Below are 13118 nucleotides of genomic sequence, written 5' to 3'. Positions count from 1 at the left end.
TTTTGAAAAAAGGCTGTAAGACAATAAAATGTTGAAAATTGAATCGCTGTGAATACTTTCTGGATGCACTGTAACTCAAAGTCCCCTAAAAATAGGCTGTAGGATAAAAACGAAAGGACATACAATATTTCTGTCTGTAATATTTCTTCAGATTAAATGACATCGCCAACTGTTTGCATGATTTCATTAATAATTTTCAATGGGCTCTTTCCTTGATATTTGTCAAAAATACAAATGATAATAAATTCCAGCTTTTACAAGAGTATTGCTATTATTAATAAATCCTTAAACAAGGGAAACGTATTTACATTAACAAACTCTTTATGAATATATGTATGCAATATAGAATACTATACATAACTGGATGCAACTGTTGGGTAAAATAAAGAAAATAATTGCGATATAGTACACTTAACCTACTTCTGAAACATGAGCAGTGCTCACACTTACGGACTGGTCTTCGTTGATTGGGTCCTGGACACTCCCGGTGTTCTGGGGAACCCATGGGGGATCAAAAATAGGGACGCAGGGCATGCCCAGAATGGGAGATGGCAGGGTAAAGTTTATGCTAGGCGGGGGAATCTAAAACAGACAAGAAAGAAACAAATCCTCTACAGCATTCTAATGCAGCCAAAATTTGACAAAGGCTCTAGTAATTTGTCATACTTTAAAGATCTGCTGGGCTCCTTCCTCCATGCGGGGCCACACCTGGTAGCGGAATCGCCACAGCGTGTAAAACTTGAAGATAGAATTGATGCGCTGGCAGGCCTCATGGTGCTGGAACTCTGCCATCATCATCTCGGTCACTGTGTCAGGGACCTTTACTGCACACAGGAGGAACATTGCCGCTGGCGGTGGAAGCATGGAAAAGAAAGGGTAGAAAATAATATAAATGAATTATTCATGTGGTATGAAACACTGAGTGCATGAACTTTAAAAAGTTTGCGTGTTTTAAAACAGGTGCAAACTTGATATCACACGCAAAGCTGATTGACTAGGCTCATGCACATAGAATTGTGTGTTATAAATGAGCAAAATAGAGAGCGCAATCTATTTAGCGTGTCTTCATGTAAATGCTAAATATATGCTGATTATTAGAAAGTCCAAACTACTGTGAGAAAGAGGCATTTATAATAATTTAGCACACACAATGTGATTTATCAAGACTAAAACTGTTTTGCGGCTATTTTTTTGCATGTTGAAATGTGCGTTCAAACTGCACAAATGGCTGTGGGAAATTAGCCGATTGAACTGCAAAGGCAAACAATGGAGAGAGAGATAATCATCCGTCCTATTTGTGTTTCAAAATAAAAAATATATTTTTGACATCACGTATTCAGTAATGACATTTTATAGCTTCTGGATGACTTATTGGGGTAATTATAATTTTATTATATAGGAAATATTTTATTATATCTACAATATTAAAAAAAACTTATTGCAATATGCATTTTTCTGCATCTAGATTATTCCAGACAAACCATCACAATACCACACAGCGCCTCCCAGAGTGCTAAAAGTAGGTTCCCTTATCTCATCAGGAGTTTAAAACCTTTTGACCTCGGGGCTCAACTTTCCCACTAAATAGGGACCCACTCAAATATTAACACTGAATTAGTCATCTTACTCTTAATTTTAATCGTATTCAATAATTATAGCTAACCCACTTACAGTTTAAGAGGATAAGCCTTGTCAAATTAATAGAAATAATGTGTAACTCACAAATATTATCAAGGCTCAGTTCAGGTTGATTACAAAAATAAATACTAATCAAATATACTGCAAAAGAACGGACTCATCAAAACTGATAAAAAATAAACATACATACAATTACAAAATGCTAAAAAAAAATCATAACTAAGTTATTAATAAATAATAATATAGTTCTTAAATAAGCATCTTCACCACTTTAGTCATAATTTTTGCGCTTAAGCAACTTTAACTCCATAGTTCTCCTATTTGTTTGAAATTGTCATTGCTGCCGTAACTGGTTGGAAAGTGTTTTACATCTGAGTACAAGCACCTGGGGATAGGTTGATTGGCAACACTAAATTGGCCCTAGTGTGTGAATGTGAGTGTGAATGTTGTCTGTCTATCTGTGTTGGCCCTGCGATGAGGTGGCGACGTGTCCAGGGTGTACGCCGCCTTCCGCATGATTGTAGCTGAGATAGGCACCAGCTCTCCCCGCGACCCCAAAGGGAATAAGCGGTAGAAAATGGACGGATGGATGGATACTGCTGCAGCCCATACGGACCAAAGCTGAGAAACAGGTATTTTTTGGTGGCCCTCCCAGCCCAACAGTGGACCTATGGATAAAAAACAGTGATCTAAAACGCACTTCTATATTGCCAAGTAAAGGTGGTTCATAAAATACTTATGTGCTGCATGTCAACAACATGACGAAACGCCTCAGGTTGGACCATATAATGCCATAAATGTGAAGGGAATTAAGTGTCTCCATTAGGGCTGTGAATCTTTGAGTGTCGCACTATTCGATGCAATATCAATTCTTGGGGTCGCGATTGGATTATAAATTGATTTTTTCGATTCAACGCGATTCTCGATTCAAAAACAATATTTTTCCGATTCAAAAAACGATTCTGTATTCATTCAATTCATAGGATTTCCGCAAGATCTACCCCAGTCTGCCGACATGCTAGCAGAGTCGTAGATATTTTTTAAAAAGCTTTTATAATTGTAAAGGACAATGTTTTATCAACTGATTGCAATAATGTAAATTTGTTTTGACTATTAAACAAACCAAAAATATGACTTATTTTATCTTTGTGAAAACATTGGACACAGTGTGTTGTCAAGCTTGTGAGATGCAATGCAAGTGTAAGCCACTGTGACACTATTGTTCTTTTTTATTATTTTTATAAATGTCTAATGATAAAGTCAATGAGGGATTTTTAATCACTGCTATGCTGAAATTATAACTAATATTGATACTGTTGTTGATAATATTCATTTTTGTTTCACTACCTTTGGTTTGTTCTGTGTCGTGTTTGTCTCTCCTTTCAATTGCTCTGTTTATTGCAGTTCTGAGTGTTGCTGGGTCAGGTTTGGTTTTGAAATTAGATTGCATTGGTATGGTATTGCTGTGTATTGTTTTGTTAGATTGACAAAAAAAAAAATACAACGATTTTTTAAAAATGAGAATCGATTCTGAATCGCACAACGTGATAATCGCGATTCAAATTAGAATCGATTTTTGCCCACACCCCTAGTCTCCATGGTGACAGCTGGCAAAATTATATTTTTGCGTTTTATCAACGTCTTCGTCGATCACAGACAACACACTATTATATAGTTCGCACACGCAATTTAGTATGCATTTTTTGTCTCTTAGTAGATAGGAGCCTAAAACACTCCTCAAAGCTTTACCAGCAGCAGCCGCCATGTGTTCATCCACGCTGAGTAGCAGCTCCCAGGCTGCAGGCTGGACGTCTCCGTACATGTCATCAGTAAGGATGGGAGCAGCTTTGATGAGCAGAGAGAGGGGAGCAGGTGACAAGCTCATCACCTGAGGGAGACACAGGTCTAAGACACCATTCAAACAATAAAAAGCCAAAAGCCATGCCATCGCATCACCTGGTTTCTGATGTACTTCAACATCCCAGTGTCTTTCTTCCCTTCAATGTTGGTGTCAGTGGGCCTCCTCTTCATGGATGGAGTCCTCAGGCATGACTTGTCAGAACACTAAAGTCAAACAGACTCTCAGAGACGCAGACTAGAACAACGTTGGGTCGGGTAAGCATTGACAGTGAAACGTACTTCTTTGTTTTTCTGTGCGCGTGCGCTTATTATGCCGGTGGTAGCGGCGCTGTCCTCTCTTAGGCTGTCGACGGTTTCTCCGTACACAAGCTTGATGGCGCGGACCAATCGGGCACAGGAGCGGCTGTGGTGCTGGTAGCAGCGCGGGTGGCAGAAGTCAATGTGAGTGCAGATGAAGCTCTGCTGGTTGCACAGCAGAATCATGATCTGGGTCAGGATAGAAGGCACACATGAAAGGGAAGAAACATGAAGGGTAGCAAAAGAGTCATACACATTGTGATAAACATACGTGGAGCCATGACATGTTGCGATGGTAGTTGTCTTCTGTGCCACTTCCGCTTTGGCCCTCGGGCTCTATACTGGGTTCGCTGGTACTGCAAGGGCTACCTGTATGAGAAAACATGGTAGTAGAAGACAACAATGTATCTTACTAGGCATGCTACAATTGATACGATATACAATAGTGGGCCAATCATTTGCATCCCTAGGAATAATATAAATGCATGACAAAATTAACTTCTTTCATTATGTAGAGATGTCCTGCTCATTGATCTAATATAATATCAAATAAATACAAATTAAAATATCTATTTAAACTAGATACACTGGAAAAATAGATTTGTTGCGTGTCCTTGCTTCCTAAAATTAAATATGACCATTTAAATCATTCAGATATGTTATATATTTTAACATATATTTGTGTTACTCCTTATCCCAACTATACTTTCATTTATTGTTGTTGAAATAGAAAATTGCTAAAATTCCCACTTCAGTCAGTTACCACCTATAAGAGAATTGTGGAATATTCCAAAAGTGTTAGGTCATGTGCACGCCAAGATTAATGCATTTTTCGGTATATTGGATGATATTTCAACGCTGCATGTCGGTGGTTAAAATCTCAGCAGTGTTCTGTTAGCTTTTTGTTTATAAAAAAAAATGTAATCCCTGTAATGTGCTTACTGTCAACATGGTATTAGCATAAATGCCACACGACTGTTTTTCATGAACAGATTTTGCTAATTCCATGCTAAAAACTCACTCCTGTTAATTTTCAGACCTTTTACAAAAATTAAATAAAGTTCCCGGACGGGCCAATACACATTCTGAGTGAACTATGAGTATTATCATATTTACAATTTAAAAAATTTACTTACATTTTAACATATTATGTGAGTTACAAGCAATATGCTACTGATGCGGTAGAATGACCTATGTACCGTAAGTGTTGTTTTAAAAGGGTTTCAATAAGAAACAGTGAATTTCTTTTTGACTGACATTGAATTTAAGGGAAAAATCATACAATTGCATAAAGATTTAAGTGTTACCAGTGTTGGTCATCTTACTTTAAAAACGTAACTCGTTACAATTTACTTCTCCCATTGTAAGGGCAATTAGTTACTCAACGAAGTCACTATGACGTTTTTCATATCTTATACGCGATGACGTTCAATAACATCTTTAATCACAAACTGATCTCGAACTGTGCAATCTACTAATAAAAGTATCAATCAAAAAATATATTTACATTAACTGGTTGAGGAATAAAAATACTGTATACCGTATTTTAGAACATTTAGCATTCATCTGAACTCAATAGATTGCAGTGTGCCATATGAAATGCATAGAAATACAAATGTATAAAAACAAAGTACAAAATGTAACCTTATTTGAAAAATCACAAAACAACATTTGGGCATTACAAAATTACTAAATACAGCCTGAAAGAACTTAAAATAAAACTGTTAGCAAGTTTTGGGCAAATAAATGATATGCAATTAAAGGTGCAATATGTAGAAATTTAATGTCAAGTCATCATTAAATGGCCATGATAGTGTATGTCAAAAGGCAGTAATGAATCATGTTCTTTTCGGGTACCTCTATAACTGGTAACGATGCTCATTTCAAAACTAGATATACAGCCCCGAAATCTTGTTATTATTTTAATTTTTCGATGCCCCGCCATCCATCGTTTGACCAATTAGAAAGTCTGCGAGTCTGTTACAATACAACCCTAGACTAACACCCTCCACTCCTCCACATCCCCGGATTGTAAATAATCAAATGTATATACTTGTTCTTATGCTTTCTGATCTCTCTATGTCCACAGCTTGCTGTACATATCCTACCAAGTCAGACCTACACTGTTTCAATCTCCATTTCTTGGATGATGCAATTGTTGATGACTGAAGTGCTGATATAAACCAAACCTTCCCCCCTCCACATCCCGCATAGTAAATAATTCAATGTATATACTCTGATGATTAACTTGTGTGATGACTGTATTATGCTGATAGTATATATTTGTACCATGAATTGATTAACGTGGACCCCGACTTAAACAAGTTGAAAAATGTATTCGGGTGTTACCATTTAGTGGTCAATTGTACGGAATATGTACTGTACTGTACAATCTACTAATAAAAGTTTCAATCAATCAATCCGATGTGGGTTTCCAGAAAATCTCAGAAAACAGAAAAACGATTTCAAAAAGTTTGGACCTTAATTTACCAATGTCTGTGACAGTATCCCTGCTGTTTGTTTGTGAAAGTATCCCCTCCTCGTTTTCTGACTCAGAATCCTGCCGGGACATCTTGGTGCTCTTCAGGCTTCCCGCCCTTCGAATGGAAGACAAAGAGCCACCCTTTTTTACACGGAAGCTGCGGGCTCCTTTGATTTGCAGCAACCGTGAGCCTCCAATACGAATCTTCCGTATGGGCCCTGGAGAGAGGTCATGGGGATGTGACTGAACAAATAACAAAAACCTGAAGGATATATCTGTTCCTATGACAGCTTACCAGCACCCTCCTGGATCTTTTTGTCATCACATGTGGTGTCTGACTTCAGAGTGTGGCTGCTGCTGTTTAGCGAGTCATGGCCGTCCTCATCATCCAAGATACCCGCAAAGCTGATCTTCCGCTCATAGCGATGACGACCGAGCTCAGGGTCCAGACGCAGGCGGCAGCTGTCTAAATCCTACAGGATAAAAGATACACCACTAACAGTTGCCAGGACACACGCAAAAGCCGTCTTTCCATAATGCAGTACGGCTCAATTCAGCTTGTTATCATGATTTTGAACAGTAAAAAATTTAGAGGTTTTTATGGGCATCATCATAGCTGCAGGAGGAACGTGACAAGGTAAGCAAAGTATAATAATTTCATGCCGGATGAAGACACTTCTTCTTCCTTTCATAGGTGGGTGTGACAGTTAAGAGTGTCCCGATACATTTTTATAAATATTGGAGCCTTGGGTGTGAGTCCATACCGATATAGATCCACTCAGAAAAATTTTGTAGTGTGGATTGGTTATGAGGGCTTCATCAAGTGAAATTATTTAAAACAGAGAACAATAGTAGGTATGAAAAACGCTTTCTGCCCGAGTGCAGCTGGGATAGGCTGCACCCCCTATGTTTAATTAGTAATAACAATGATAATTAATTTATTCAGGCTCATAATGCGTTTGTTACTGAATTCTTTCAATACAATTCTTTGGAGATCTGTATTTGATATTCAACTATAATCATTTGATACTCGTTTATATATGAATAAATAAATGTTGTGTTTCAGACTGCAATATTGCTCACTTAAGATTAGCTCCTAGTAGCCTATAGCCTACAATGCTTTACAAATTATTAATGGCTTCACTAAAATATAACAAAAGACAGAACTTGTTTGCTTATTGGAGTACATTTGGCTATCAACTGGTTGTTGAGCTTTGTACAAATAAGTATGCTGCAGGACTGCTTGTATTGTAGCTACGTTTTTCTGATATCAGACCTATATCAATAGCGGGACACTCCTACAGCTTGATTTACTAAGATCTAAATACCACACGCTAAACAGCTTGTGCAATTTATAAAAATATGTGTGATCTACTAACACAGCAAATGAAAATTGGCACAGGCCGCCCTATTTAAATGAGGATTTTGCCTGTACTTTACGGGGCATCACCACAGAGATACTCTCCTTTACTGCCCATTCATGTTATCATTGGCGTTTTGTTATGTTTTCAAACACGCACGAGACATGTCCTACTTTTTATGGGCATTTTAGAAGCAGTCCTGCAGTGCATCTACATTGACACCTCTTTTTTTTTTTAACCACTGGAAGTGCGCTCATTGGAGAGAGGCTGCACTTCGCTCAAGATGAAAAAAATGCATACTTAAATAATTTTATTTAATCTAAAAAAAAATATTTTAATATATATTCTATGTGGGAAAAAATGAACGTCATTAAAAAAAGACTAAAGGACACCAAAAAAGCATCAATTTAACTAATTTTAATCATCTTTTTAGGTCTTCTGGCAGCTATAAAATTATGAAATGATTTTGCTGAATAGACGATATGTCTAATATTTTTTATTTCTGACCGTTCTAAATGTTGACACACATGTAGAATTTTTATCCGTCCATCGTCTGTCTGTGCAGCGCGAGCACCGATCCTGTGTGTCATTTTGCACGTCTCTCTGACACATACTAAATACAACGTAGAATAGTGCATGCAAAACTGTGATGAGTGTTGATAAATTACATCACGCTTCCTAAATTATTATATATGCATTTTCTTTAACAGGCTTTTGAGGATTAGCATATATTTGGCATATTAATGAAGACAGAGATGCTAAATTGAATGCATGCCTTATTCTGCTCACTTAACAGATGCAATACATTTTGCACACGTTTAACAGATCAGCATTGTTTGTGCTATCTGGTTAGCACCTGTTTTAGTACAAGCAAAAAAAATCAGGACTATGATGTGTCGAGCTTGTACCTCTGAAAAAGGTAATCTCACAAACGATTCTTAAAAGGTGGTAAGGAATGTAAGCAAAAACCTTCAAAATTCTTCAATGTAAATTATTCCAAACTGAACCAAATGAAACTGCTTGGTGAAAATATAGTTAAATATCAGATCAATAAACTTACCACAAGTGGTTCCGTGCGTGGCCGAGGCAAGCAAGGAAAGGTTTCTCTCAGAAAAGTAGTTATTTCCAACAACAGCTGGCAAGCGGCCATCTTCAGAGCAAATGGGCAGCCACATTTTGTCGGGTTGACCGTGTCTTGGGGAGGAGAAAGAAATAATGTAAAAAATCGATGAAATCTTAATGAAGTATATTACATACTGTCATCCAAATAGTCCTCTTCTTCATCCTCCTTTCTCATTCTTCGTTTAGTCTCCTCATCGTAGATGTACCCAAGAATGTTGGCTGGACTCTCGCTGTCGTAGTGGCACAGTTCACTTAGCCGTGTACCGATCGCCTATGCCAAGAAAGATATGAAGATGGGCACACTTGTCCATCTCGAACAACGAAACAAAATCAGACTCACATCTCCCCACTGGCAAAAATGTTTTGCTGCATTCCACTGGAGCTTCTGATTCCTTTTATTGCCTACTATCGGGGACCGGCCCCTGGACAGACCTCTTTTGGTGATGTTGACATGGTGGCCCTTCATCCACTCCGGCCAGTTGCCACGGTTACAGCGATGGACAAATCGGGCGCATTCAAGAAACAGGGAGGCTCGAGCAACAATGGGTGCTTCCTAAGAGAGGCGGAAGATGAAATGAAGCAGAGTAGATGGACAAAGAGTATGCAAGCTGAGGCTGAGGAGGAGTACCAAGTCCAAAGCAGCGGCGAGGATAGAGGCGTCGGGTATTGTCCCTGGCTCACAGCAGTTGAGCAGAAACTGGAAGCGTTTCATGCCCTGTCGGATTGCACCCAAGTTCACCACATTTTTGTTTTTCATTGCCTCCTGGCTGGCCGCGAGGCGCTCCTGGAAACCATGGGGTCCTGGACAAAGAGGAAACTAATTTTAGAAAATAAAATGCATGTGTAGACTTCTCCTAAACAGGAAGTGCTGCAGCACCGCTGCCAGATGATACTAAGTGGAACATTATTGTCTGATCTATACAGTACAAGAAAAGGAAGAAACCTTGCTGAAACGACAAGTGTAATTACACAAAGAAAGGTTGCGTTGTTCTTTGTCTTTGGAAAATGGCACCTAACTCATGACTGGAAGAGGCAAGGCTGAAAGCAAGAGGTATGAACCGCACCACAGCAGAAAGATGGTTTAAAGGTCTAAACTATTTATTGTAAGAAATAATGAGGTGGGTTGGGGGGGGTCTGAATGGAATGAAGCATGCACATTTGTTAACAGAGCACAGGTTTACCACAGGAACCTTAAAACAACCCATTCCAAAGCAAAGATTAAAGCACACAGGTGGGAGAGAGTGGTGGTGAGTGGGTGGGCAAGGGACAGCCGAGGGGTTTGGGGGAGGTCTACCATCTTTCTCTTCTGTGTGGTGAAGCTTGGATGGATTCCTCCTGCCAGACCTCCATTTACCAAGCCGCTTGAAGAAATTCTCTTCCTCGTCCCTGCCGTATTCCGGCCCCGCGGCGACCCCTTCTGATAACTTGACTGCGCTGGTAAACTTCACCTGTTAATGCATCGACAAATACAACGGAAAGCCAAGTTCCTTGAGATGTCGGCATCAAACAGCAACAGCGAGTACGTCTAGACACCTGACCTTTGAACTCTGTCTTATGAAGGACAGTCGATCAACTGAGCTGATGTCCAAAAGGTCCTCCACACCGTCAGTAAGTCCGGAAAGAGAGGAACGTTTCAGCCAATTGCCTGGATACAGTATGAATAATGCAGTATAAGATGCTATACTTTTACATGCATATACAGCACCGTAAAGGAAGCACCCATACTGAGCAATGCCACACGAGGACGGACGGACAGCATTCATACAATCAGGGAAAGACAGTTTCGAAAGACAAAGAAGCAAAATGAAGGACGTCAGCTAACATCGTTTCGAAAAACATCGCACAAGACGTCAGTATGCTGTAAAAGAATACCTTGAATGACCTCAGTTCAGTGAGTAGATCGAAAAATTAAAGCTGTTTCTTTGTCCTTTTACTCAATAAGGGTGTTTGCAGAAGAACAATGTTTTATGTAATGACTGTTTACTACTCTGTACATTAAGTATACTTTTGATGCTGGCGTCTTTAAAAGAGGCATTTGGATTTATGTAACATTCTGTGCTCTTCTTTGCCTCCTAGTCCTACTCCTTTTTTTAACTTTCCTGAGGGAACTCTCCTCACAGAATCAATAAAGTACTATTTAGTCCCATGTTTTGGTGTTCTCCCTTATTGAGTCTAGGCCCTATTTGGAAAGAATTTCATGAACTTTGTTTAATCTTAATGTAAACTTATTACCTGATTATGTAATCGTTTTGTTGGTTTGTCTGTCTATTAATTAACTATTTGGTAGTGATGGGATTTATGGCTCTTTGAAGGTGAGCCAGAGCATAAGGAGCCATTCAAAAGGCTGTCTAGATGTTACATTTTGTTAAGTAGTTCAAATATCAAGAAAAACAATGCTGCAGCCGTTACAAAACACAAATATCAGAATATCTCAAATTTACATATTGCACCAAGATAAATTTAGTGGAAATAATTCTGAAATATTATTTTAATGAAATTGGTGTTTTATTGTATCATTCCACAAGGTGAAATAAAAAAGATCACTAATTTGCTAAACAAAACAACTTTGTGGTACAATAAAAACTATGAATTCTACAGATACATTTTTGCGCATTTTATTAATACAAAAAAATATACAAATAGGTATTAAATGTGTATATGTTTATCCATCCATATATTTTCTACTGCCTATCCCTTTTTGTGTCAATTCAAATAAAAATAAAAAATAGGTCGAAATCCTTGATATACATGTATTTTTGTCTGCATCTTGAACAACAGTCCCTGTTGATGGTTCTGGTTTCGGATCAGGTGATCATTCAGTCAGTGGCGATAACAGTGTTTTTTGCAACTCAACGCTAAGAAAACGGAAATTCTTATTATTCGTCCTGCTAGACACCGACACCTATTTAATAATACCACCTTAAAATTTGACAACCAAACAATTACATAAGGCAACTCGGTAAAGAATCTGGGTACTATTTTTGACCCAACTCTCTTGTTTGAGTCAAACATCAAGAGTGTTGCTAAAACAGCCTTCTTTCATCTCCGTAACATCGCTAAAATGTGTTCCATATTGTCCACGAGCGACACTGAGATCATTAGTCATAGGTTCGTTACGTCTCGATTACTGTAACGTATTATTTTCGTGTCTCCCTATGTCTAGCATTAAAAGAATACAGTATTACAAAATGCGGCTGCTAGACTTGACAAGAAGAAAGTTTGATCACATTACGCCTGTACTGGCTCACCTGCACTGGCTTCCTGTGCACTTAAGATGTGACTTTAAGGTTTTACTACTTACGTATAAAATACTACACGGTCTAGCTCCCTCCTATCTTGCTGATTGTATTGTACCATATGTCCCGGCAAGAAATCTGCGTTTAAAGAACTCCAGCTTATTAGTGATTCCCAGAGCCCAAAAAAAGTCTGCGGGCTATAGAGCGTTTTCTATTTGGGCTCCAGTACTCTGGAATGCCCTCCCGCTAACAGTTAGAGATGCTACTTCAGTAGAATCATTTAAGTCCCATTTTAAAACTAATTTGTATACTCTAGCCTTTAAATAGACCCCCCTTTTAGACCAGTTGATCTGCCGTTTCTTTTCTGCTCTGCCCCCCTCTCCTTCGTGGAAGGGGGGGCACAGGTTCCCCCACATCTGCAGTCCTCTCCAAGGTTTTTTATTGTCCCATTGGGTTGAGTTTTTCCTTGCCCTGATGTGGGATCTGAACAGAGGATGTCGCTGTGGCTTGTGCAGCCCTTTGAAACACTCGTAATTTAGGGCTACCAGTCTATACAGTATGTATATCATTGATTGATTGATGATACATATATATAAAACTAGGAAAACAATTATAATAGAATATACCGGTAATAGAAATGTAAATGCAAAACTGTACTACACTGCCTGTTGAACGATTGTTTTCCAGGCGCTAATACCGCTTCCTCATTTGCATAGCACTATTGAGCACATGTATTGCAGGCAGCAAAATGGCTTGCAAACATCCATCCATCCATCCATTTCTACCGCTTATTCCCTTTGGGGGCAGGGGTGCGCTGGTGCCTATCTCAGCTACAATCGGGCGGAAGGCGGGGGCTTGCAAACAAACGACTCAAATGGGAATTGGTTTTCATCATTCACATAAAAGGGCTGTTCAAAAGACTTAACTTGTTCGCGAACGTCACACTGCTAATAGCGGAATAACTCAAAAGGTTATGAGAAGATTTTCATGAAACTTTATGGAAATGTTCGAAAAAGGATTTAGAAAAGTGATTAGATTTCAGGCTTGAACTGGATAATTTCTACAATGTTACTTTACGTTTACTTGTATACTTGCTGCCCCGTAGAGACACAAGAGAGTGGT

The 13118-nt window shown here is 38.8% G+C and overlaps 1 protein-coding gene across 2 annotated transcripts in view; it reads right to left on the bottom strand.

Moving 5' to 3' along the window:
* The window catches only part of LOC133544129 (protein unc-80 homolog), a 93664-nt gene that overhangs the window by 40222 nt on the left and 40324 nt on the right, over positions 1–13118 (bottom strand). For both annotated transcript variants that reach the window (XM_061889204.1, XM_061889205.1), the window contains 14 exons: positions 10299–10405; positions 10055–10208; positions 9389–9561; positions 9101–9313; positions 8896–9031; positions 8699–8832; positions 6573–6750; positions 6286–6495; positions 4067–4164; positions 3778–3984; positions 3595–3702; positions 3388–3526; positions 667–848; positions 451–582 (listed from right to left, as the gene is read on the bottom strand). In XM_061889204.1, the coding sequence (XP_061745188.1) occupies positions 451–582; positions 667–848; positions 3388–3526; positions 3595–3702; positions 3778–3984; positions 4067–4164; positions 6286–6495; positions 6573–6750; positions 8699–8832; positions 8896–9031; positions 9101–9313; positions 9389–9561; positions 10055–10208; positions 10299–10405 (2171 nt within the window). The remainder of the gene's footprint in view (positions 1–450; positions 583–666; positions 849–3387; positions 3527–3594; positions 3703–3777; positions 3985–4066; positions 4165–6285; positions 6496–6572; positions 6751–8698; positions 8833–8895; positions 9032–9100; positions 9314–9388; positions 9562–10054; positions 10209–10298; positions 10406–13118) is intronic.

This window comes from Nerophis ophidion, linkage group LG27 (assembly GCF_033978795.1).
Source record: "Nerophis ophidion isolate RoL-2023_Sa linkage group LG27, RoL_Noph_v1.0, whole genome shotgun sequence".
Lineage (NCBI taxonomy): Eukaryota > Metazoa > Chordata > Actinopteri > Syngnathiformes > Syngnathidae > Nerophis > Nerophis ophidion.
This window is presented reverse-complemented; position numbering and strand designations above follow the sequence as displayed.